Genomic DNA, 24414 nt, shown 5'->3' on the forward strand with positions numbered 1-24414 from the left:
GATTGGTTGCTTGGCTTGGCTTGACGGCAAAATGTAAAGCGAGTATTGACATTGAATGCAAACGGGAAAGTTCAACAAATGCTGCCTACCAAGACCGGGAATTGGAATTGGCAGATGACCTGCGAAACTGGAGTGAGAGTCTTCACCTACCTCGTCGCTTCAAGACTGTTTGTTGGCTAGACTTGAAAACTTGTCGAGGACTCGTGTTTGTTTACTGCCCGGGTGATTCGAGCCTCGGGGCTGCCTGTTTCCGGTCAGTAATCCTCTAGAAGTCAAAAGTCGACCTTGCCTGTCAAAGGAATGAGAAAGTATAATATTTGCCATTAAACAAGTGCTAGAATAAAGAAAACAAATGCTGCAATGCTTACCGGGGTAGGTGTGCTGGCTGCACTCTGGAGCGGCAAGGAGTTGGCAAAATGGATAAGACCGGTCAGGAAAATAGAAAGAAAGCCCCAAGACGCAGACGTGAGACTGGTCTGAGAGTAGGTAGGTAGGCTTCCGCGGCCAGAAAAGAGTAAGTAGGTCAGTTTGATGGGAGTGGGAATCGAATTGGCCAAGAAACCAAGAGCACTCGCATGGGGAGCTACAGTGGCAGCTCTCGAGGAAGGCAAGGCAATATATGCGGAAGTGAAATCACTGTGAGAGGAAGATGGATGCTCTGGACAGGCTTCAGCCGATTTTGCCTGGTGTCCAAGGTACATGTATGTTGTGTTGTGTGTGTCCAGGGAAAGGAAAGGCAGCCTGAATAACTCGGCATCAAAACACGGATGAAAAAGGGACGGCGACGGGCAGTGGACTGCATTTATGTACCTTCCTGTAATAAATTACAAGAAACTCGTAGGGGTGCAGCTTCCTTCCCTTGGACTGGACCGGGTTACTGTTGATAGCGTTCGTATATTTGGAAGCTGTAAGTCCAATTATTGGTTTGGTTACCAGCACCTACGATGCCTCCCAGAAGGGTTTGAGGAGTACATCTTGAAATATAACCTCCTCATCAATTGGGCTCCCCTCTGCTACCTTTGTTGCCTACCTACATGTGCAGGTAGTTATATATTCCATTGCCATGAAGCGCTAGCGTAATGTGACAACTTGTCCAACTTAGAGATATATGATTGCAGCTTGCAAAGCACCCGGTAGTGTCGCTGTTTGATGACGCCTTTGGTATCTGTTGGAAGAATCAAACAAAACGATGCAAGTCAGGTCAACCAGGACTGCATGGCAGTCGGGGTTTCCTGGCATCGTTACAAAATAAACAACCGTTCGCATATCAGGTAAAAATAAATAGTCGTAATACTATTTATACTTCAATATTGCGATATTTCGATTGGTGTTCTTAGACGTGTAGTCAATGTTATCACGTGCACATTATCAGTGAAGGCTCACCATTTGCTAGTAAATACATGCGTTGATGGAGCAAAGAAGCGGAGGTTTTGCAGGCAGTAGCCCGCTTTCAGTGTGTCTCCCAACCAAAATCGCAGACATCATGAGCACCAACGACATACCTTGACAGCTTCAAGCCTCATCACAGCTTCTAAACATTACCCCAAACCACCGGCAACATGCTGTCAATTCTCCGCAAGGCCCGGCTTAAGGATAAGGAAATGAGAATCCTGATGCTGTACTGTGACCCAGTTACACGGCCTCCGACCAAAGGGCTAACGGAAGTAGGGGCCTGGACAACGCCGGAAAGACGACCATCGTGAAGAGGATCATGAACGAGGATGTCAACACCGTTAGCCCGACACTGGGCTTCATTATCAAGACCATTGAGTATGAAGGGTATGCAATACGGGGTTCGGGTCATTAGGTAACCAAGATGCTGACACAAATGCAGGTACAAACTCAACATCTGTAAGTCAAGAGGACCCTTACTGTGTGCGCAGGCCAGGATCTTGCTTACACCGGTGAAGGGGATGTCGGCGGTCAGAAGACGCTGCGGTCATACTGGAGAAACTATTTCGAGAAAACGGACGCTTTGATATGGGTCGTGGATGCTACGGACCGGCTTCGCGTCCAGGACTGCCGAGAAGAGCTCCATGGTCTACTCCAAGAAGAGGTAAGCTCACCCCTTGCACCCCATTTACTCCTTTTCTGGAGAGGAGCAGGCATGCATTGGACTGACAAGGCTGCAGCGGCTCTCCGGAGCAAGCCTTTTGATCTTTGCCAACAAGACCGATGTTCAGGGGTGCATGGACGACAATGAGATCCTCGAGGGGCTGCAATTGAGGGCCATTCGGACGCACCAGTGGCAGATTCTGCGGTGCAGCGCCATGACGGGGGCCAATCTGAACGAGGGTTTGGCCTGGGTTGTGAAAGACGCCAAGGCGAGGCTGTTTCTTTATTGAAGCGATCACGGCATACAGCCACAGTCCTTTTCCTCTCCGTCATTCGTGCCGCCACCGACCTTTGCGACAACAACGGCAACAAGATGACAGACACGTCAAGTAATGAAGCCTGACTCCGCACCGACCCGAAATATGGGCCATAATGCCTGCCGAGTGCCACTAATATCCCCGATCATCTACATGGTAGCGAATTCGCCTACGGTGTGCAAGTGGATGGGAAACGGAAACGCTCCTTCGTTGGGCGTTAAGGGTGATAGAGTATTGATTGAACTTACGTCGTCGGCCGAAAGACAATAGCACGGCACCAGCTGTCATCTACCACACCAAGGCGACATACGGAAGCATGGCAGATAAAGGTAGCGATTCAAGAGGTGCAAAGTAGACTGGGTGGCCCAAGCAATTAGATCTCATCGAGCACACACCATTTGGAAATCAAAACAAACGACCAAAACAAAGCAACCGACAGGGGTGTCAGACTTTTCTCCTAGTAACGCTTCCTGAATGTACGCTCAGGTAGCTAGAGCCTCTCTCTACTTATTGCCAAATATAAGCGCTCACGCTATAAAACGAATGATCATGACAAAGTGGCATTGATCCGGACGAAACCTGGAAGTTGCCAATGTGGAAAGGGCCTAACAGGGGTGAATGGGGAGGGACCATGCCTAACTCTTTATGCCGCATGCCGTCAAGCCTTCGAGGTGCGTGTCAATGGCATGTACATGTAGCCAGCCAGTAGGTTAGGTTGGGTTCCCAGATACATTCGATAGAACCAAAACACAGCCAGCAGCTGCACATGGCCGAAGAAACATTGGCCCGACGACACTGGTCAACCGGATGGGCTGAGATCCATTTGCGGTTGCATACGAAGATAGAGAGGGGGAAAGGGAACCCACTCTCCACAAATCCCGGCCTGATTCGATATAAGCATCAATGGCGGTACAAAGACAGTGCAAGTGCAACCCACTCAAACCTTAGCGAAAACAACACCAAACAACACAACACGACACCATATATAACCACAATTGCCGTCGACTCACGCTCCTAAAAGAGAGTTGGACGAGGCAGCACCATAGCAGGAAGCCTCAAGCCTCTCTTTTTCCAAATTAGCTCTGCGCCGGGCAGCCCGCCAAAGCGCGACCCATCTGCTTGTTACCGCTGCTAGTCACAATCCTGTAGCAACCATTTCCTTGTCTGCTATTCCCTCCCAGGTGGGCAGACTGTGGCCCCCCACGAACTAACCGCTTAAGTTGTTTTGGTCAAAGTCCATAGCAAGTTGTTTTGCCGAGCTCGAGCTCCATCAGATGCCCGTGACGACCTTGCTGCTGTTCTTGTTTTCTTAGAGCCATGTCGGAAGACGTATCGAAGTTTCTATCCCAAGTTCGCGAGCTGGGAGACAGGCATGCCGAGGAGGACGAAGCCCGCTCCCGTGAATTGGAAGAAAAGATACTGCAAGATCGCAAGGAAAGGCAAGCACGCCGTGCAGGTATGTCATCTTCCCGCTCCTACGTACGATACCCTATGAATCAAAATAGCCTCTTTTGCCTTTGCCCGGTCACTGTTGCTGGAGCTCCCCAGTGCCTAATTTCCGCTTCGGCTCCCGATTGAGACATTATCTCCAACGCGAGTGGTGCTTTCTTCGGGGGCAATCGGGGCACGATCCCGCCCAACGTGTCGTCGAGTGCCCACGTTTCAAAGGTCTTGGTTCTATTGATGCTAACAAGTCCTTTGTTTTTTCTTCTTCTCTAGAACGTGCCAGATCCATCTCACCTCAAAAATCGTCGCCTGTCAACACCCCGCCGCCGTCGGTACAGCGCACCACGACACAGGGTTCTGAACGCCTCAATCTCGAGTCTTCCCCGATCCTAGAGCCACCTGGGAGCCCTCAAACGCCAAGGGACCTGCCTCCGTTAGACTCGATGTTTGCGCGGGGTTCCTTTTCTACGTCTCCCTCCAAGGAGAACGAGTCTCCGTTCGACGGTGACAACAAGCAGCCAGCGGGCAACGGGTCACCGACACGGAACTCTACTGTAAGAGGCTTGAGTTGGCAACAACGTCGGCCCCAGTCACAACACTCAAACAGGCCTCAAAGCCGGCCTCTCTCCGTGGTTGCAGCCGAGAATGCAGCCAGGTCGGGTACTGCCCTAAACGATGCGCTACAAGATCCGGAGGCCATGTCCCGAGATCAGATAGCCCAGTCATTGTCATCCAAGGATCCCGCGTGGTTTCGGCAGACAGCCGACCGTGGTGATAACTCGGAGGCATATCGAAAAACCCAGGTGGAAGACGACGAGCGAACGGATATGACTTCGCCACGCACTCAGCTGCCTGGCATGTCTCGGGGCATATCCAATGAGGGCATCTCAGACGAAAGGAGCCCCCGCCCAGAGTCACTCGACTTGCGTCGTGGCAGCGACTCACCACTTCCGCTGTCAGCCCCGCAGAAACTGGCTCCACCCGAGAGTGAAGAAGTGGCAGAAACTGGAACAAACCAGGAGGGCGAAGCGCTTATGTCTTCCCAGTTGGGACGAAGCTCACCCATGCGATCGGACAAGCCAGCCTCACCAACCAAGGGAATGGGCGGGTTCGTGCAGAGCGCAATGATGAAGCGCAACGATAGCATAAGTAAGAGATGGAGCGTGCAGTCACCGACAGGACTGCAGCGTGCTGATTCGGTCCTCTCGAACCGAACTGGGAGCGATCTGCCCACCCCCAGGGCACGACCGAAGAGCATGTATATGCGGGAGACATCGACGGAGTCGTTCCCGCGGCCTACTTCCCGCTCGACCTCGCGGCCTACTTCAAGCCACGGTCGAGACACTTCCAGCTATGGCAGAGACGAGACTGCGGATGATGAACCTATCTCATCAAAGGTTACAAATTCACTGAAGCTCAACACTAAACCCTCGCCTGAGCCTTCCGAATCAAACGCGGAGAGGCCGGACACCCCGTCCAAAACAATGGACCCAAGGAGATGGAGTCCTACGAAATCTAGCTGGCTCGAGTCCGCCTTGAACAAACCAGACTCGCCCAAGCCAAAACTGACATCTACGCCGTCCAATCAACCAGCATGGATGGCGGAGATTGCGAAGGCGAAGGCCCAGAAAGCAACAAACCCGCAATCAGAGGTTGCGAAGACACCTACTGTATCCCACAAACATGAAGTCAGTATTGGCGGACTTACGAGGCACTTTGCCCCAGGCACGGCATCCAAGCCTCCGACCCCCGTTGTTGTCAGTCATCGTACTGGTGGAGCGACGCCGCCTATACTCGTAAGTCAAAGAACTGGGGGAACGGCGGTACTCGCCACACTCCTAGCGACTCCACCACAACGGCTGAGGTGGGAAACACCGAGGCCGAACCTTCCGGTGCTCGCGATCCTAAAAGCCCGCCGCTACCGGCCACCAAGCCACGGTCTGGTACAATGCCTACGAGGGACTTCAGGGGAAGTCTCAAGTCAAGACAAACACCAGGTGGTTCTTTTGATGCTTCTGGGAATCCCGAATTCAAGAACGTATTCGGACATTTGCGCAAAGCAACCACACAAAACTATGTGGCCCCAGATGAACTCAAGAACAACATTACGCGTGGGAAAGCTGCATTGAATGTGACAGGCGGTCCCAAGAAGACGGAACGCGTGGATGAGTTTAAGGAGGCGATACTGGCAAAGAAGAAGGAATTCCAGGAAGTACAGTCTACGGGACGAGGAATAACCCGCCACACCAGCAACGCCAGTGAGAACCCCATACCAGAAGGTTTGGCAAAGAGCTTGGAGCTTGCACGTGCCAAGTCTGTCAAGTCGTCCGCTCCCGGAACTTCTACTCCTGCGGAAAAGCCCAATCCAATCCCAGAACTCCTAGCCAGAAGGATGAGCCGAATTGGCCATGACAGGTCCGGCTCAGTGTCAGACTCCCTTGCTCGAAAGTCGAGCCAAGCAGGCCTTGATACAAATCAAGAGTCTCCAAAGCCAGAACCCTCGGCCCGGGCGGTGGACGACGCACATGCTGCGCCTACGCTTCAAAAGGAAGCCAGTACCCCCGGCCGACTCCCAGGCAAGATCGGAGGAGGCTTGGCCAATCGGTTCAATCCCGCATTGGCAGGCTTACTCGCCCGTGGACCTCCCCCTATGGCATCCGGCAACTCAAACAATGGGGGCACAACTTCACAGGGCAGCACTCCCTCAACCGATAGTGGCGAGGGCAGTTCGGGGCCGAAACTTACGCATTTGACGAAAGGTCGTGCTCGCGGGCCAAAGAGAAATGCACCGACAACGGTTCCAGCACCCACTGTTGCCCAGCAGAAGGCGCCAGAAGCAACAGAACCCCAAAAGCCCTCTTCGCCTGCACTCGGAAGCACTTCGCCCAAAGAGTCCGAGAAGCCAATGTCGCCCGTCGCTGATCCCAAGCCCGATGCCAAGTCGCCTGTAGATGAGCCAGCCATTTCACCCGGCTACATGCCTCGACGCAAATCGATTAAGATTCAAGAGCAACTTGCTCTGTTTGGAGGCCATAGAAGTCCTTCGCCGACCAAGCGACCTGATGAAAGCGAGAGCTCATCTCAGCCTGCTTCCCCGCGGAAATTGAACGCTAAGCGCATGTCTCGTTTCCTCGACGAGTCAAACCAAGATGGAAACAAGTCACCTCAGCGGGAAGCTCTCAAATCACCACTGAGCGAAGCCACCCCCAAGCCGTTGTTCAGCAAACCTTCGAGCCCGGAGAACAAGTCCCCACCGCTGGCAAGCCCCAGTAGACCACTCCCCGACCCCATACCGTCCCCGAAAAGAGGACAAGAAGCAGGCCCGGAACTCAAGTCCCCGCCGCTGGTGAGCCCCAGTAGACCACTTCCCGACCCCATACTGTCACCGAGAAGAGGAGAAGCAGCCGGCCCGGAAAAGATTTCAGAGCCTGAGCCGCGTAGACCCATGTTTGGTGCCCGGCCTTTGCCAACCTTCCCCCAGCACAGGATACAAGAGCTGCCAAACCCGCACCCGAGCCCCTTGATCTCGATCGCGAGTCTCGGGGTTCACCGAGGCCACTCCCCAGCCCTCAAGTAACATCACCGGTCGCGACATCTCCAGCGTGGTCGCCTACAAAACTAGCCATGGAGAGCTCGAGTGCTCTGACCGATTTCTTTGGGACGCAACGACCAAAACGTGACTACCGTGCCGACGCTGCGGAACTGCTCATGAACAGACCTAGCACATCGGCGCCGCAGATCAGAACGCTGGATACACAACTGTTCCAGCTTTCGCCTGACGGTAAGAAGGTGCCTGTGCGAGCCGGTCACGAAAGGCATTTGTTCGAGGGTGAGATGTATCTTTGTTCGCACACCTTCAACAACGAAAGCGGAAAGACGACATGCGAAGTATACTTCTGGGCGGGCTGCGAGGTTCCTGGCCCTGTTGTGGAAGACGTCTCGATCTTCGTTTCGCAAGAAGCGAGAAGCCTGGGTGGCAATCTTATCAAATTCAGGCAAGGCAAGGAGACCCCCGAATTCTTAGCTGCTCTAGGAGGTATCGTGATCACACAACGGGGTTCGAGCATAAAGTACGACTCGCTTGCTCCTCGCATACTCTGTGGTAGGCGATACATGGGCCAAATCGTCTTCGACGAAGTTGACTTCTTGTCGGTGTCTTTATGCTCCGGGTTCCCCTACCTTATCACCACCTCTGGTCGTTGCTACTTGTGGAAGGGCAAGGGCAGTGGTGTGGATGAGCTCAGCTGCGCGCGTCTTGTAGGCATGGATTATGCTCTCATGGGGGAGCTGGAAGAGGTCGAAGACGGCCGCGAGCCTGACGATTTCTGGGCCTTGTTCGAGGCAGGCACCGCAGCCAAGGCCGGATCGGCAGACCATTGGCGTCTCAAACCGAACTACGAGAAGTACTGCAGCAGACTCTTCATGAGCGACGAAGCTTCCAAGCAACAGGTAAGTTACACCACTTAGCATACGGGCCGCATTCGTGCAACCATGGGCTGCCTGTTTGCGCGTTATTCAGTTCGCTTTGCCTTGTCGCCACGCGGCTGCTTATGCGCAGGACGAAGATATTTAGCATTTACTAACGTCGTGCTTCCCAGATTGTCGAAGTCTGTCCCTTCTCGCAGTCCGACCTGCAGCCTACGGGCATCTACGTACTGGATGCGTTCTTCGAGCTTTACATCATCGTGGGCAAGCGTGCACAGTCGCAGTACGCATCGTTCCACAACGCCCTTGATTTTGCGCAGGAGTACGCCATCCTCGCCGCCGGAATGGAGGACCGTCCGTTCGTGCCCATCTCCACAGTGGTTCTTGAAGGCATTCCACGCGACATGAAGAGTGTCTTCCGCAAATGGCAGGATACCGATAGCCCAACACTCATGCCCCCTCCGACACGACCTGGATTGAGGAGAGGCCGCAGTCTGAGGGTGATGCCCCTGAACCAAGCCCTCCAAGCCATGAGCGAATAGGAGTCGCACGGGCAAAGAGGGTTTGGTCACCGCAGGCTTTAATAGGGCGACTTTGCGGCTTCAGCAGTGGGCGTTGATCCGATGGGCCTAAGACGGCCCAATAGGCGATGCGGTAGATACTTCTCAACGGCTTGACTTGGTAGATTTGGAGGACAGGCGTCTTTTTGTGGTATACCCCAGGGTCATGAGTGGAGAGACAAGGTTCGACTTGAGCTTTCACGGAACATGTACGATTGCATGTGGAGTTCATTTTTTGGAGGTTATTTGTTTGCCGACCACACATAGACCAGGCGTGATACGGAAAGGGGCTGGATAGACGTGCAACATCACGAGAACCATACTGCATATATCGGAGTCACGGGGGACGCACTTCTTCCATCATGTCCCGCAAGGAACGGACCGTTTCCATGTATCTATCAACGTATGCGTGTAGTGAGTGAGTGAACACTTCGCTTGCGTATTAACGTGGACACCGAAGAGAGAAATCAAAGATGCACATACCCACATGCATTGCTTTCCTTGACTTGTTGTCCTGGCCATGTGCATAGGTAAGTTCTGGCGCGCAACCGCACTTAAAACCAAATAACATAAATACGCGGCCGGGCAAGCCAGTCAGTATGCAAAGCGAGAAAAGGAAAACTGCAATCGGGATATTGGAAGGAGGGTTACTGGATCGCGAAGGCTAGGCGCATTGTACGGGGCGGACAAATCCTTACAGGCACTTTATCTTGGGATCCCGTGAGAAGGGGTCAGTTGCCTCGCCTCAGCCGTGACACTCGGGCATGCTCCTCGGCAGAGCTCATTATTGCTTGACTCGGGGGGTTCTGAGCGCAGGTGTTCGTCCGGCGTTACACATGCAAGATACACAGAAGTACACGAGCACTGCAAAAGAGAGCATGACATCGGACAGATTCGCAGTAACATACACTACACGCATACACCATCCAGGTGTGCTGTCCAGCTTTCCCTTTTGCTACGACGTACATACATACATGCGGCAGGCGGTATTTGGGCAGGTACGTCTTTCCAACGCCGTTCATTGCCGGAGCTTGGTATTGCACTAGCTTCGAGCTGCAGACAAGATGAGATTGTGAGCTGGACCAGCGGCAGCAAACACGCCTTGCGTAGGTATCTATGGAATGGGGGCCAGATCGACATGCCCACTGGTGGGGACGCGGAGGGGACGTGGTGTGCTGGAAAGGCCTTGTTTCGGCGGAAGAGAAAAGGCGAGAGGGCTGGAATCGGCCTGGCAACATGAGGAGGAGGAGGAGGAGGAGGCGAACTTTGCAAACGCGATTGTGCATATGCAAAGCTGACCGCAGTGAGTAACAGTGATAGGCAGACGGCATACCTGGGGTGGCTGGACTGCTTTCATCTAACGGGCCTCGGTGATAGGCTCGCCCAGATTGTCGACGTGCATGATGGCCTGAGGGATTTGAATCATACCATGCATGAAGTCCATCAGCCAGGAGAGGAGAGGGAAAAAAGAGTAGGTAAGACCTGACGACAAAATGCTTGTTATGGGGGAGTTCTGTGTTACGCAGCTGACCAGGTTACGAGCCGCGTTACGTCAGACAGGAGGGATATGGGGGACGGGGATGACGCCCACTCGACTTGATTCATCTATGCAGTCAAAACAAGAACCAGAAACAAGAAACGGCGGCGTATGAAAAGGCGAACAGGGACTGGTCAGCTGTTCTTCAGAAGCGTAGAAGTTGGTATTGGTTTTGCAGTAACCCCGTCCCCTTTTCAGGTTCGAGGCGCTGAATCTATGTACATAAATTGATGTAAGAATCTAAAGACTACGACTATAGCATTAGTTTTTGAAAATGATACCATCCAGATCCTTCATTATAGTCTCCAACCAAGGCGAAGAAATTGAACTGTTGTTTCTCGGTTGCCGCCCACCCTCCAAAGATGCTTTGACCCGCCATCGCATGCCAACGGTGTGAGCGAAATGCAGTATGTGAAAAAATAGGTATCTAAAAAGGAGCGTGTCTGTCCATGTCCGTAGCGCCTCATGTATATCGCAGCCGTTGCTCATGGTCATGAACTCATTAGAAATCTCCCCCTCCAAGAATTGAAACCTCGACCCCCCGAGAATGCTGCAAAGTTGCAATTGTATTCTTCAAGTTCTGCTCTAGAGCATCTAGAGCATGGCGAAGAAGCCGGCCACACCGACGAGCACAGCACCGGCGGCGTGCGTAGCATGGGGAGCCAGAGCAGTCGGGACGGTAGTAGGCGCGCTGTCGCTGGTGGAAGCGGGCGGCGGCGGCGGCCGGGACGCGGTGTAGACGGACGTGGTGCCGACCGACTTGGTGACGGGGGCACTGACGGTGGTGGGGTAGGGCTTGAGCGAGGTGACGATGGTGGTGTCGCTGTGGGTGATGTAGACGGTCGGGTAGACGGTCTCGACGCGCGGGGTCGACACTTCGGTCACCTTGGTCACGTCGACCTCCTTGGTGGCCGTCACGGGGATCGTCTCGGTCACGACGTACTCCTTGGTCGACGTGACGGTCTCGGTGCCCGTCTCGGTCACGTAGATGGTGTGGCCCGACGAGACGGTCGTGTAGGTCGTCTCGGGGCAGATCTCGGTGACGAAGACCTCGGTCGTCTTGTGCGCCGTCACCGTGTACGACGCGTAAGCCGTCGCCGTGACGGGCACCACCGTCTGTATGGTCGACGTCGAGGTCCAGACCATGACCTGGGTCTCGCCCTCGATCGTCTTGGTTTCGGTAACGGGGCAGAGCGACGTCAGGGTCGTGTAGACCTCGGTCGCGGCTGTCTTGGTCACGGCGGGACCGGTGACAGTTGCGTAGATGATGGTCTCCACGTTTGTGACGGCGACGCTAGTCGTGGCTAAGTTGTGTGTCAGGATCGATTTGGAGGATAATATGACAAGTCAATGGCTACCTACTATAAATGGTAGTGTAAGTGTGACCGGGAGCCGTGACGGTCTCCGTAACAGGGCACGTTGTCGTGTAAGTGACTTCCACCGCAGTTGTTGCTACGATGTGGAAGTTAGCCAACCGCCAAGTAGATGTAACCAGTAGAGGCTATATGCAGATAAACTTACTACCGACGGTGGTATCGGGCAGTGTCTTTGTAACAGCAGCTCCTCCACAGTCTCCGCCAGCGCATGAGGTGACGGTGATGGTTGATGTTGTGTGCGTGGTAACCTCGTAGGTAGAGCCAGACTGGGTGTAGGTCTCCGTGATAGGACAGACCGTTGTGGTCTCGTACTCTGTCGAGGTTACGTAGCTAGGAGGGCCTTGCGGGTAGCCACCTCCGTGCTCCTTTCCTGCCAGTACACTGGCGGTTAGGGCCAACAAAGTGATAACAGCCTTCATCTTGACGTATGTTAAACTTGGGATGGACTGTGTGTAAAAAAAAAAAAAAAAGTAGTAGCAGGGTAGCGAAAGTTGATCGGAACTGGTTCTTGTGGGTAGATAGACACTCGAGTCGTGAGAGGAAACAAGGGTTTAAGTAACCTTAACGAACGAGTCACTCAACAACGACCAAAGGCAGTGATATTCAGTTGGCTGGGAGATATATCGGCTTGAGTGATCAAGTCTTGGTGGTGGGCACGGAAAAAGAAAGCAAAAAGGGGATGGCAGGGACCTTATATCTCCATCTCCAGACGCATCATGCAGTGAACACCGACGGGAAGTCGTACAAGACAAGGCTCGATGACATCTCGTCATCGCCCGGCCTTCTTCCAGTGTATTTTTCCCCTTGGCAACCCGGCTGACCGGCATGGCCAGCTTTGAGCTCATCGGGCATTAGCCGATATCCCGCGAACGGAGGGGTATAGGTTAGTACAATACGAGAACCGGAGTGACCACAAGGGTGGACCACGACCACGAGACGAGTGCAGGGAGAGCAATATTATGACTATCGCCGACCAGGGTGCCCGTCCTCATCAGGAAGCCTGTCTGGCTTGTGAGTGAGGAGACGCAATGTCGTCCTGGGATGGATCTGCGAGCACTCTTCTTGGACGGCCTGGCGTTGCGTTTGTGGGCTCTGGCCAGTTGGTGGCATGTTTACCAAACAACGTGTCAGGAAACTGGAAGTGGTTGGGGAGATCTGCTGGCGTTTATACTACTGTATACCATGTATACCCTTGGCTACTGCCTTGGCCTATCGGTTATGCAGGCCAAGACCAGCTAAGGCAGGGAGGTGCTGGTCACCAAAAAGCGACAACCGCAGACCAGGGATCCTCTTCCCAGCTCACACCATCGAATCATGACGTTGTCTACCTGTGCAGGGCTGATGGATCTCGAAGCGGTTGAAAATAGTGCGACTGGGCTTGGCCGCAATGGAGAAAACTAGCACGGCCGGACTGCGATGCTTCGGGCTGTAATGGGACCTGACTTGTCTATTTCCGTCCATGGAGGAACCAAGGGGTGTACAGAACGGGACTATCTGCTGGCAAACGCGTGAGAGGCCGTTGTTGCAGCGACAGCAGCATCCCAGCAGCCCAGCAGCAGCCATTGAACGTCTGTCGTTGCCTACAGGCTTGATGCCGCTCAAGCCGCAATTGATGTTTTGTGGTCTGATATCATACCAACCCCCCCAGTCGGGACTCGAGAGGATCCAGGATCTCGATTTCCGAGATGCGCAAAGTCGTGCCCGGGGAAGAAAATGGTGTATGTGTGTGTGTAAAAGAAACAAGGCCCCATACACACCCTCCAACTCATGTCCGGGCAACTAGGCCGGGGGAGGATCTGCATGACGTGCGGGGCAGAGAAAGAAGAAAGGCAGACTGGTAGACATGCGATGCTTGGCTTGCGGATGGTGGGTGTGGAACGAGTTGGGTGGTATTGGGTGAGTTGCATACTTACTGCTGCTACGCCTTACCAGCCAGGCCTTGCTGGGTCGCACAGAAGGCGCCCATTCAGACCACCCTAGACCACCACCCCAAGACCTGCATGCAAGGATGTGATATATCAGCTAAAACCTGCTTTGTAGCTGCGAATGCAGGTGACAACTGCCCACCGTCTTTTCCGCCTGGTGTCAGCCAGCTAGTCAGGTACTGCCCGCATCAGAGAGAGAGAGAGAGTGTGTAGTTGGGCTTACTTACTTGGCTGCTTACACCCAGAAGAAAGAGCTTCAATAGGCAGACAGACCCAAGGAATCAACACCTGTGGGTCGCATCCAAACAGGAATGTGGCATGGTATGGTGGGAAGTCGGGTGGTTGGCTGCATGGGGTTCTCATCGACACTTACACTGCAGCTGAATCATCCTGTACCATAGGTCAGCTCAGCTCTATCCCTGTGCAGTTTCAAAAACAGGGCTGGTAGCTGGTCCAGATGCGAGCGTCGGAGAGACGTCCAAGTCCATGGCCTCGTAGGGCCTGCACTTCATCGACCTCCTAGTAGTAAGTTTCTGCGTATGGTTACAATGGTAGTATATGTGAAGTTTGTATTGGTATTTGACATTGATGCTCATGTCTGAAGCTGCATTTAACACTTGCTTATCAACTATGCCGCCAACGCCTTGCCGAACGAACTATCCTCTCCTGTAAGCAATTGCAACTGTGTGGTATCCTGAGCCATGCCAAGGTCGGATGCTTTTCATCCACCAACGCTGAATGGTGATGAAAGAGGGTGGTACTGCGAACCCCCTGATGATGATGCTGTTGCGAGTGCCTCTGAACGTCGCACCACATCTTTGCACAATTATGTACGAAAAGACACTACAGTCTTTCGTCTTCGCTGAACGTCATTTCGTAATCCCAGTCGTCCCCGGTCTCGCGCGCTCGTTCTCGCGCCTGGAAGGCTGCCTTCCAGCTCCGTATCTTCTCTCGGTACTCGGGGGGTTCGACCCATTTCTTGACTAGGCCTTTCTTCCTCAGTCTCCTCCAGTGCCGTTTCCTTTCCCACGCGTCCATGTACATGGTATCTCTCTTCGTAAAGTCGTCGCCCGAAATCCAATCAGTTACTTCCGCCGCCAAATCGCCAACTTCTTCGCCGACACGCCAGGCTAGTTCACGGCCCTTTCCGCCAGTCGTCCACTCGTCCAGCATGAACGGCATGGAATAGGGAAAGTATGGCTCGTGTGGCGACCAGTCGCAGGGATAGCTTGGCAGACACTCGTAGTCTGACACATACAAGTAGCAGAAAGCAGATTCCAGCGTATACCAAGTAAGTAATACGAAGCTCAATAAGCCGAAAGGTGTGAAGGCAAAGCGAGGTTTCCTGCGGTAGAGACGGGGGATCGAAAAGTGCATCGCACTATCGCCCTGTTGCGTTTGAACACTTGGGAACTTCCAGCTGCCGGGCTTTCCCAGGTCGGTAGCCAGGTCTGGTGGTATCTGATGTTCGGATTGTGCCACCTTGCCTTCGAGACGCTCAATGCCCTGTTTCGCAGAACGGATACTGAGAAGACCGGTCTTGAGCGATTTACTCATGCGGTCTATCCTTTGTCTTTCCAGCTCCTCTTCTCGCTCTGCCGAGTGGGCGGCTCCTGAAGCTTCATCCACGGCTTGAATGGTTTCACTAACAACCCTCTCGAGTGCATCGTGATCCAAATTGGACCCGGCTAGTAGCCGGTCGAACTCCGCATCATCCAGGGTTGAATCATCAATTTGATTGTGACGAAGAATAGCTCGGAGGTCTTCTGACGGTGTAGGGATTTTGGCAGTATTGATTAAAGGCCGGCGCCGCTGAGAGGCGGAGCGCGAGCCGCCGCGCTGTGAGGAGGGTTTCGAGCTGGTTCTCCCGGTTCTGCCCGATCCATCGCTTTCCTCCTGCTTGATCTCGGGCTCCTGCTTGATCTCGGGCTCCTTAGACTCCGATTCACTCTTGCTGGACGTTCGGGATCGGGAACCAAAGAGCAGCCTGGAAGCCAGAGAGCCTCTAGCTTCTGGGACCTTCTCGGGTACGCCGCCATCTTCGTTCTTAACCCTGACCGTCGCTGGCGTGTCAACGTATGCCCCAGTGACCCGCGGGGTTGGTTGACTCAAAGGATCAATAACGCGATCCTGACGGGGCGTTTCCTCATCATCTGTCGTATCTGACATTGCAGGTGAAGGAGCACGAACGGAACCCTTTTCCGAGTAATTGTCCTGCGGTGCGAAGAGGTTCATTTCGGCTTGAATGCGGTCAACCGGGTCAGGCTCCGACGTCGTCTTAAGACGCCGTTTCTCTGGCTGGGAGGCGCTAGATAGACTCTTACGCAGTCCAGCAAAACCAACAGAAAGTCGTTCCCTGAAACCCTTAGCTTCAGGATTCCTCAGACGTCTGTCATCGCGCAAGAAGCGCGGCCTGGTGGTCTCCTTCTCTGCAGCAGGCTCTTGCTTGATAATCGGCTCTTGCCAGAGTAACTCCTGTGTGTTCTTCGTGTTGGCGGGAGGTGGGGGGGAAGGGCTTGCACTTGTCGCGCGGGCAAGTTGACGCAACAGGTCGTAGGAATCGTTTCTAGACAGTCCCTCAGATATCCCAGTCTTTCCTATAGCACCGTTGTCGGAGGCTCTGCTGGGGTGTCTCTCGTGCAGATTCCTTGACGTTGGGAAGGGACTATCCCTGATCGCTTCTCCACCAACACCATTTGTTTTGGCAGTATCCAAACCATTAAATGACGCTCTATGGGGATGGTCTTGATACGTATTTTTCACCAGTTCTGGTGATTGAGACTCCGACCGAGCTTCTGAGTTTTTAATGCGAATTTCGTCCAGCCTACTTGTTGCGACGGCTCTTCTGGATCTGGCTTCCATCTCCCTTGCTCTGATCTCATCCAAACGCCGATTGGTTTTCCTGGGAAAGCTTTCGTCACCCTCGGGGAACTCGATTCCGGCGGCCTCAATCTCCCGCTGTCGAATTTGCTCCAGCCTGGCATCACTGCGGCGACCACTGGGACTATCCGAGGCTTGAGAGCTTGCACTGGGGGAAGCACGATTCGTTTCGCGGTCGTCGGTCTTTGCAGCCTTAATGCGCGGACTATCGGAGATCTGCAAATCGCCAGCAGTGAAATCGGCGTCGAGCTGCCAGTTGTAGCTTTTCTCGGGGGAAAAGTTCGGTCGGTTTTTGCTAGGAGAGTTGTAGCTTCTCCGGGGAGAAAAGTGCGGTCGGTTTCTGCTGGGAGACCGGTCCATATCGACCCGACTGGGCTCGATAGAAGGCAGAGGCGAGAACCTGTGATAGTCCTCCTCGCTAAGGAGGCTTTCCGATGACTGTTTTCTCGAATGGGCTTCCTGACTTGCTCCGTATGGCCCTTCAGCATCTTGCAAGCCGCCTTCGCTAGACTTGGCAGCAAGGGCATTCGCAGTTTCCGTCACCTTGGGCCCGATACTATTCCTCCTCGTGAAAAGCCCTCTTAGGGGGCCACTGCCGTTTGCGAGCTGGTGATTTCGATCGAACTTCTTCAACTGCTGGCCAAGATCTCGTCCGGCATTGCGAACGGACCCTAGCTCTTGTGAATCTTTGCTGCTTACTCGTTGAGGCCGAGGGGCCGGACTGGGCGACCCCAGCCTGACCCCGTCTGCCTCCGCCTTTGCCATATCGAAAGCATTTTTAAGATCGAATGTCTCGTCGCCCTGGTTATTATTATTATCGTCGTCGGTTGCCTTCGCGAGGTTCCAGGCTTGCGCCAGCCCCAACGGCCGGCGTTCGCGCGGGGTCGAGCCACTCGGCATTGGTGATTTCTGTTGGCCCGAAGAGCGGCGGCGCAATAATGATCGCGATACGATGGGCGCTGTGGACTTCGGTCGTGGGATTTGGGGCGAGTCCGTGCCGCCGGGGCCCCTGCTACGTGAGCGTATAATCAAGTTGGATCGCGTACGCGTGCGCAGTGGTGTGGGAGTTCCGTGGTTCGCCGAAGAGCACGTGTGGTGCGCGTGCGCCTCCCCGCCTGTTTGCTGCTGTTGTCTCGGGACTCGGATTGCAGCAATGCCTTTTCTCGCTCGTGGGCACGACTTGCGAGGGTTGGGCCGATGCTGCGACTGGTGCTGGATCCCGCTAGAACCTCTGCTGAGGCTTTGCGACACTGCTCGACGTTCATTACGTCCTCGTTGATTGGTGGTGAGCGACTGACGGCAGGCGCTGCTGCGTGCCGTTTGCGGATTGGGTGGTCAAAAGGGAAGCTGCATGCCGTGTGCGACAGGACGAGGCAAGTACATCTGCATGGTCCTGTAATCCGTACGGGCGTTGAAATTGCGATTCACTGCCCGATTGTCGCTGCATAAAACGATACATACAATACAAGATACAAATCGACTATTAAACAATATGAACACGTTATGATTGGAGTATATGTAAAGGCGGAGGCCCAGTCGCGCTTAGCCGTTGAAAAGGGCGGTGGTAACCCTCAGTCGGCTCAGTTTGGTAGAGATGGGTCGCCTATTGTTGATACGGGGGGACTTTTTAGTGGAGTTTTGCAGCACGAAACCGCGTCACGGTCGGGCTCGTTTTTTCCTATCTGCCAATCCAGCCTAAGGTTAAGCACGAACAAGCACGAGCAGGATGCACAGGCACAAGGCACAAACGGGTCCCTCCGTCAATTGAATGACTTGCTTCGATTGATGGCAGTAAAGATGGAATCCGGCGGGCTGCAACGATCAATTAGGCCCAAGGGTTAGTCTGGGAATATACATACTGCACCGTACTGTCCATACTAAGCAGATTCCATCATGTTCATAGGATTCGTCATGATCGAGCAATTGACTTTGATCGTGCCACCGTGCCATCTGTGGTCCCTGGGATGCATAGTTGCCAGTAGTCATGGAAACAGGAAAAGAAAGAAGAGAAGAAAATAACAAGTCTCTGTTGTGAGCAGACAGTGAGGCAGTTGTCCGCTACATCTGAGGAGGAACTGTCAAATTTGTTGGAAGACCAATACGACACTACCTGATAATGGATGTGATTATGCCGATCAAGAAACTGCGTGGACGGCGTTCTGGTGAAGTCGGGCTTTAGGAACGGTATGTAACGGTATGTTGGGAAGGGCTTTCACATGTGTCGGTCGCATGATTTAACAATTACGGGCAGAGCCTCGATCCTCGTCCGGGATGTAACGAGATCGCTGGACCGTTATGGGGCAAACCGCCATGCAACTGCCAGACTACCTGGTTCTGATCAGAAGCGTCCACGAGCCTCCTCGGCACATTGGACAACGGTCGGACTTGGCCGCTGTCATCTGAGAGTTGAGCTGAGGATGTGACATTGTGACATTGTGACATTGCCGCCCTGGTAGTGATAGTCAGGCCTTGCTATTACAGCGCTTACCTGCCCCTCGGGCTACTCTACCAGATTCTAGAGCGAGATGGAGCTGGCCAGAACCGGTAGGCGGTCACGTATCTCCCTGGAGCTTATCTGATATTTGCGTCATGCGAAGACCGCGATTGGCCCGTCGATTTCGTGCTCAATGAACGAACACGGCCACTACTGGAAGGACCAGGTGCCGGGGTGGGAATCAAGTACTAACGTGGTAACTGAATCTATGTTGCTCTTGGGGAAGGGCAGAGAGGGACAGAAGGGAGGAGAATGGATGGCAAGTGCCATCCTCTCCCTCCCAGGTGCCTAGGCAGTGAAAAGCCCTCCTCGGCCGAAGAATTGATTGGCAAGGGTTCGCATCCACATCTACCAAGACCAAGGCCAGACTGGAGAAAGAACTTCATCGCTCTGCACGTAGCTAGCTGTACGACCGTACTGGAGCACCTGCCTAGACATCTGAGCACCTGAGCCTCCGGCCTTGTTTTTATAAAGGAGAGGGTGTCCTGCTTCCCAGCTCGAAACCAGCCCGAAATCTGTATTGATGCGTATCTTGATTCGCTATCCGGCCCCCGTAGCAACTGCTCGCTCATCCCACCTTTTCCGCACCGCATCTGCCCACCTTCGGACACTTCACGGCTCTTCCCCACCATACCAAAGCCGCCTTATATCTCCCTCTCGGCGCTCCTTTTCCGTCAAAATGTCCCCTGGCTTCCTCTCAACCCAGGCCCAGGCCCACGAGAAGCGGCACAAGGTGACCGTCATTGGGTCTGGCAACTGGGGTTCGACCATCTCCAAGATCGTTGCTGAGAACACCAAGGAGCACCCCGAGATCTTCGAGCCCGAGGTGCACATGTGGGTGTACGAGGAGGATGTCGTGATTCCCAAGGATTCCCCTTACTACGACGAGTCTGTCGGCGATGAGCCCCAGAAGATCACACACATCATCAACAAGTACCATGAGAACGTCAAGTACCTTCCCGGCATCAAGCTCCCCAGCAACCTCATTGCCAACCCCTCAGTGGTAGATGCCGTCAAGGACTCTTCCATTCTGATCTTCAACCTTCCCCATCAGTTCATCGACCGCGTGTCGGCCCAGATCAAGGGCAAGATTGTGCCATTCGCCCGAGGAATCTCCTGCATCAAGGGTGTACACGTCACAGATGAGGGCATCTCGCTGTTCTCCGAATGGATCGGCGATGGCCTCGGTATCTACTGTGGCGCCCTGAGCGGTGCCAACATCGCTTCCGAAATCGCCGCCGAGAAGTGGTGCGGCACGACTATCGCCTACGACCCCCGCCCATGGACAGCTCGCGCAACCCGTCCCCCCCGCGCCACGACTCCGATTCGTGGCTCGGCGAAAGAGTCGGACCCCAACCTGAGCATCACTCCCCTCACACCGCTCGCCGACATGCAGCACAAGGACGCCCGAGGACGCACCAGCAAGACCAAGCTCGTGCCTGTGCCTTCCGAATACCCCCCTCTCGACCACGAGACTTTCCAGACCCTGTTCGAGCGCCCCTACTTCCTAGTCAGCATGGTGTCTGACGTGGCCGGTGTCTCGCTGGGCGGTGCCCTCAAGAACATTGTCGCGCTGGGCGCCGGCTTCGTTGTAGGCCTGGGGCTTGGAGACAACGCGAAGTCGGAGATCGTGCGACGAGGTCTGCTCGAGATGATCAAGTTTGGCAAGGAGTTTTTCAAAGAGACGGTACAACCGGAGACCTTCACCATCGAGAGTGCGGGCGTGGCCGATCTGATCACCAGTTGCAGCAGTGGACGAAACTTCCGCTGCGCAAGCCATGCCGTAGAGCAGGGCGTCAGTGTGGCTGAGATTGAGGCGAAGGAGTTGAACGGCCAGAAGCTGCAAGGTACTACCACGGCGATGGAAGTTCACAGCTTCCTGAAGGTTCACAACATGGAGAAGGACTACCCCCTCTTCACTGCAGTCAACGATATTATCGAGGGCAAGAACACCTACCAGGATCTGTTGCAGTTGATCAACAAGGGCAGAAACTAAACAGGCATTACGAAAATGGAATGGACTGGGACTATATATACAGGACATACAGGACAGGACAGGACAGGAGTTTTAAAGGGTGATTAGGATGGGACGATGTGATCTCCCATGGATCGAAAGGCGAGCATTGATACCCTCAGCAAACACTGGTCGCGGTAACTGCACTTATAGGCTGGAAAGGCTTAGAAACTTTACATTAACAAGTTCAAATTCATCTTGATAAACTTTCCAGTGTAATCAACAACTGTAATACAGGGTGCTCTGTGATCCCAGGGGAAATAATGACTGTTCAGTTTTTACATGCTTCAGAGGCCGAACCAAGAATCCACATGACTACTGACTACGAATACATACCTTCATACTGAAATCTGATCCTTGTCAGCTTACCAGTCGTTTAACAGCCGGTTCTTCTCATTAAGGGTTCCATCTTCCATTTGCAGCCAACGGTATTGCCTGTTCCTCGCAGCGACCCTCTCGCCATCGTCGCCGTCATCCTCCTCCATCGTCCGCTCGCCATCACCACACAACTTAACAAACACAGCATCGTAGCTCATCCACATGAGGTTCAGCAGGACGGACATGACGACGGCCAACCAGCGCGGCATGTTGCCGTCCTTGTCCGAGACCATGCGGCTGAAGGTCATGAGCGCTAGGAACAGGGGCAGCCACAGCAGCGAGAAGAGCCACTTGCCGATCTCCTGGCGCCGTCGCGTGATCGTGTACGCCTGCAGCCGGTGCAGGTAGGCCTGGTAGTCGTCGGGCAGGGCGTGCTCCGCCGCGCCGTCCGTGATGAGCTTTAGGTAGCGCGCGCTGGCTTGGGCGTAGTCGGGTTCGGGGCGGCGGACGGGGGTCACGAACTTGTACCACCACTTCTTTTCAGGCTTTTTGGGGCCGTCACCGCCGTCGTTCTCGTCGTGGCCGTCATCGTTGTCGGGTGGCGCATCGGGCAGCCGCGGTTGGTAGAGGGTGTGCGCGAGGAAGGGGCGCGGCAGCTCGGGGATCGGCGGCTTTTCGGGCACGGTGATGGGGGCCGGCAGCGCGACCACGGGCGTCTGGACGTCGAGGTAGCCCGCGCCGCCGCCCTCGGTCCGGATGATGGTCGCGTAGTCCTCGGGCGTCACCTCGTACACGACGCCGATGAGGCCCTTGGACCAGGTCGGCGCGCGCGGCGGCGGCAGCGAGGGGAACAGTCCCGCGGCCTTTTCGACGTCGTCGTCACGAGGGGGAGGAGGGAACTGCGGCGGCCGCTGGGGGGCTTGGGAGGGTCGGGGAGGTGCTTGCGCGGCGCGACGTTCGCGAAGCACGGCTCGCGGTACGGGATGCCGGGCAGGTCGAAGGTGAGGTCGAAGGCCGGGGCCGAGACGTTGACTTTGGAGAGCGGCCGGATGCCGCGGACGCCGAGGAAGGTCTCGGCGGATAGGTTGGATCCGTAGGCGAGGTAGAGGTAGGTGCGGGCGTTCTTGGGCGATGATGGGTCGTGATCGTCGGTGTCCGGAGACGCCTGCGCAAGTCGCTCCGGAGAAGTTCTGGGGATGCTAACGATGGGCGGATAAGCTGGGGCTGCAGACAGCGCTCGCAGGTCTTGGATGCAGCGGACGGCCTTGCAGGCCTGCTGGGCTCCAGCAGACTTGCCGTCCATTGTCGGAGACGATGGCATTTGGAATGAGGCAGATCTGGAATGATCGATTTGGGGTCTTGCTGAAACGGGAATCCAGAAGACGAGCGGAAATGGATGATTGCATCAATGATGGACCTGGGCGATTAGATAGCAGCGACCCGATCGAAGAAGCTTTGATTAATCAGCGCCCGGTTCCTTCGGCCTTTAATGTGCACAGGCAACCAACAAATCACTAATGAATTGGAATCTCACTGATATTTTTCACTAAGCATCCATACAAGATTACATAGCATACATAAAATGCACCGCAGTGGTATTCCAATTATCCATCATTATCCAAAATAGTTCATATGGATTTGTGGTGCGGTACTTTGAGTGACACCCTTGATATCTCCATTATGCTACCCACGACATTCTCCCACAGACTTAGAGAGTCCAGAGGTTCCGCAGCCTGATACACGGTTTTGCATCACCACTCTCTCAGCTCCTTGCCAGGGCCCGAGAATGTTGGGCTAATCCACGCCTTGGCTTCCTTGGATAGGCTGCGGACTTGGTCCTCGTCAACTTCTATACCCAGCCCAGGTCCTATCGGCAACTTGATATACCCCTTATCAACGTCCCAGATCTCGGGGTTCTTGGTATAGCTCTTCAGGTCCTGCCTTCCGACATTGTAGTGGATCCCTAAACTCATCTCTTGGATCGCAAAGTTCGCGGATACCGCGTCGACCTGGACGCAAGCCGCAAGTGCAATGGGTCCCAGGGGGGCAATGGGGTGCCAAGGCCACATCGTAGGTCTCGCACATTGATGCGATCCGACGCATCTCCGAAACGCCCCCTACATGGGATACATCAGGCTGGAGAATATCCACGCAATCGGCCTCCATGAAGGGCCTCACGTCCCATCTGCTATGCAGCCGCTCGCCAAGGGCAATTGGCACACTGCTCAAAGCTGCAAGGTCCTTGATGCCTCCGATATTCTCGGACAACAACGGCTCTTCCACGAAAAGAGGCTCGTGAGGGGCGAGCTTGGTCACCAGCTGCTTCGCCATGGGCTTATGCACCCGGCCATGGAAATCGACACCGGCATCGAGCCCCAGGGCCTTGACGGCTTTCACTCTTGCTACGCACTCGTCCAGCTTTCTGGGTGAGTCGAGCCAGCCCAAGTCTTCCGTTCCGTTCATCTTGACAGCATCAAAGCCTTGTGCAATGCGCGCTTTGCTGCAGACCGGGTTAGCTAGTTCGTCGCTAAGACGGGCTCTGAGATGCAACACACGCTTGTTCCTCGACGTCGCTAGGCCTGTCACCTCCTATCCATCCATAGACTCTCAACGTGTCACGGACCTTGCCCCCAAGCAGTTGATAGATAGGCACATTCAACTTCCTCGCTAGAAAGTTGTCAGCGGAACAGTCCAGAATTTGACACAGCGTACGATTCTACCCACCCTTCAAGTCCCAGAGCGCGATATCGATTCCAGACAGAGCGCTCATCAGAACCGGGCCACCTCTGTAGAACCCTCCCCTGTACGAGAGCTGCCAGATATGCTCGATGTCACTATCGTCTCGTTAACACATCGAGTCAAACATGCCCAGCACTAGTTTCATTGCTTACTCTGCCTCAAGTCCAACGTAGCGAGTGGCCCAAGACTCAAGACAACCTTCCACTGCCTGTGTGTGACCTTCCAGCGAGGCCTCGCCCCACCCGGTCACGCCAGCATCGTCCGTGATCTTCACAAACAGCCATCGCGGCGGCACCCGGAAGTATTCGATCTTCGCAATCTTACCCAT

At 54.4% G+C, this 24414-nt stretch overlaps 7 protein-coding genes across 7 annotated transcripts; 3 read left to right on the top strand and 4 right to left on the bottom strand.

Annotated features, from left to right (window-relative positions):
• Nucleotides 1-1559: 1559 nt before the first annotated feature.
• Nucleotides 1560-2345, top strand: PG986_006908 (ADP-ribosylation factor-like protein; the record flags this gene model as incomplete). The annotated part of the gene is made up of 5 exons (XM_066843130.1): nt 1560-1618; nt 1669-1779; nt 1835-1851; nt 1911-2056; nt 2133-2345. 5 exons carry the CDS (start codon nt 1560-1562, stop codon nt 2343-2345), a joined length of 546 nt encoding a protein of 181 aa, XP_066699242.1.
• Nucleotides 2346-3689: 1344 nt separating this feature from the next.
• On the top strand, nt 3690-8785 carry PG986_006909 (uncharacterized protein; the record flags this gene model as incomplete). Its single annotated transcript, XM_066843131.1, has 5 exons — nt 3690-3828; nt 3921-5614; nt 5683-7164; nt 7305-8267; nt 8417-8785. 5 exons carry the CDS (start codon nt 3690-3692, stop codon nt 8783-8785), a joined length of 4647 nt encoding a protein of 1548 aa, XP_066699243.1.
• Nucleotides 8786-10934: 2149 nt separating this feature from the next.
• PG986_006910 (repetitive proline-rich cell wall protein) lies at nt 10935-12135 on the bottom strand (the record flags this gene model as incomplete). Its single annotated transcript, XM_066843132.1, has 3 exons — nt 10935-11644; nt 11703-11792; nt 11862-12135. The coding sequence occupies 3 exons, from the start codon at nt 12133-12135 to the stop codon at nt 10935-10937; spliced, it is 1074 nt and encodes a 357-aa protein (XP_066699244.1).
• Nucleotides 12136-14484: 2349 nt separating this feature from the next.
• Nucleotides 14485-17421, bottom strand: PG986_006911 (uncharacterized protein; the record flags this gene model as incomplete). Its single annotated transcript, XM_066843133.1, has 1 exon — nt 14485-17421. One exon carries the CDS (start codon nt 17419-17421, stop codon nt 14485-14487), a length of 2937 nt encoding a protein of 978 aa, XP_066699245.1.
• Nucleotides 17422-19694: 2273 nt separating this feature from the next.
• Nucleotides 19695-21011, top strand: PG986_006912 (glycerol-3-phosphate dehydrogenase; the record flags this gene model as incomplete). The annotated part of the gene is made up of 1 exon (XM_066843134.1): nt 19695-21011. The coding sequence occupies one exon, from the start codon at nt 19695-19697 to the stop codon at nt 21009-21011; it is 1317 nt and encodes a 438-aa protein (XP_066699246.1).
• A 383-nt stretch (nt 21012-21394) lies between these two features.
• Nucleotides 21395-22650, bottom strand: PG986_006913 (uncharacterized protein; the record flags this gene model as incomplete). Its single annotated transcript, XM_066843135.1, has 2 exons — nt 21395-22246; nt 22303-22650. The coding sequence occupies 2 exons, from the start codon at nt 22648-22650 to the stop codon at nt 21395-21397; spliced, it is 1200 nt and encodes a 399-aa protein (XP_066699247.1).
• A 448-nt stretch (nt 22651-23098) lies between these two features.
• On the bottom strand, nt 23099-24414 carry PG986_006914 (D-galactonate dehydratase; the record flags this gene model as incomplete). Its single annotated transcript, XM_066843136.1, has 5 exons — nt 23099-23356; nt 23478-23847; nt 23903-24014; nt 24072-24181; nt 24239-24414. The coding sequence occupies 5 exons, from the start codon at nt 24412-24414 to the stop codon at nt 23099-23101; spliced, it is 1026 nt and encodes a 341-aa protein (XP_066699248.1).

The sequence above is a fragment of the Apiospora aurea genome (genome assembly GCF_038362705.1).
Source record: "Apiospora aurea strain CBS 24483 chromosome Unknown utg000005l_segment0_segment0, whole genome shotgun sequence".
NCBI classification, from domain to species: Eukaryota; Fungi; Ascomycota; class Sordariomycetes; order Amphisphaeriales; family Apiosporaceae; genus Apiospora; species Apiospora aurea.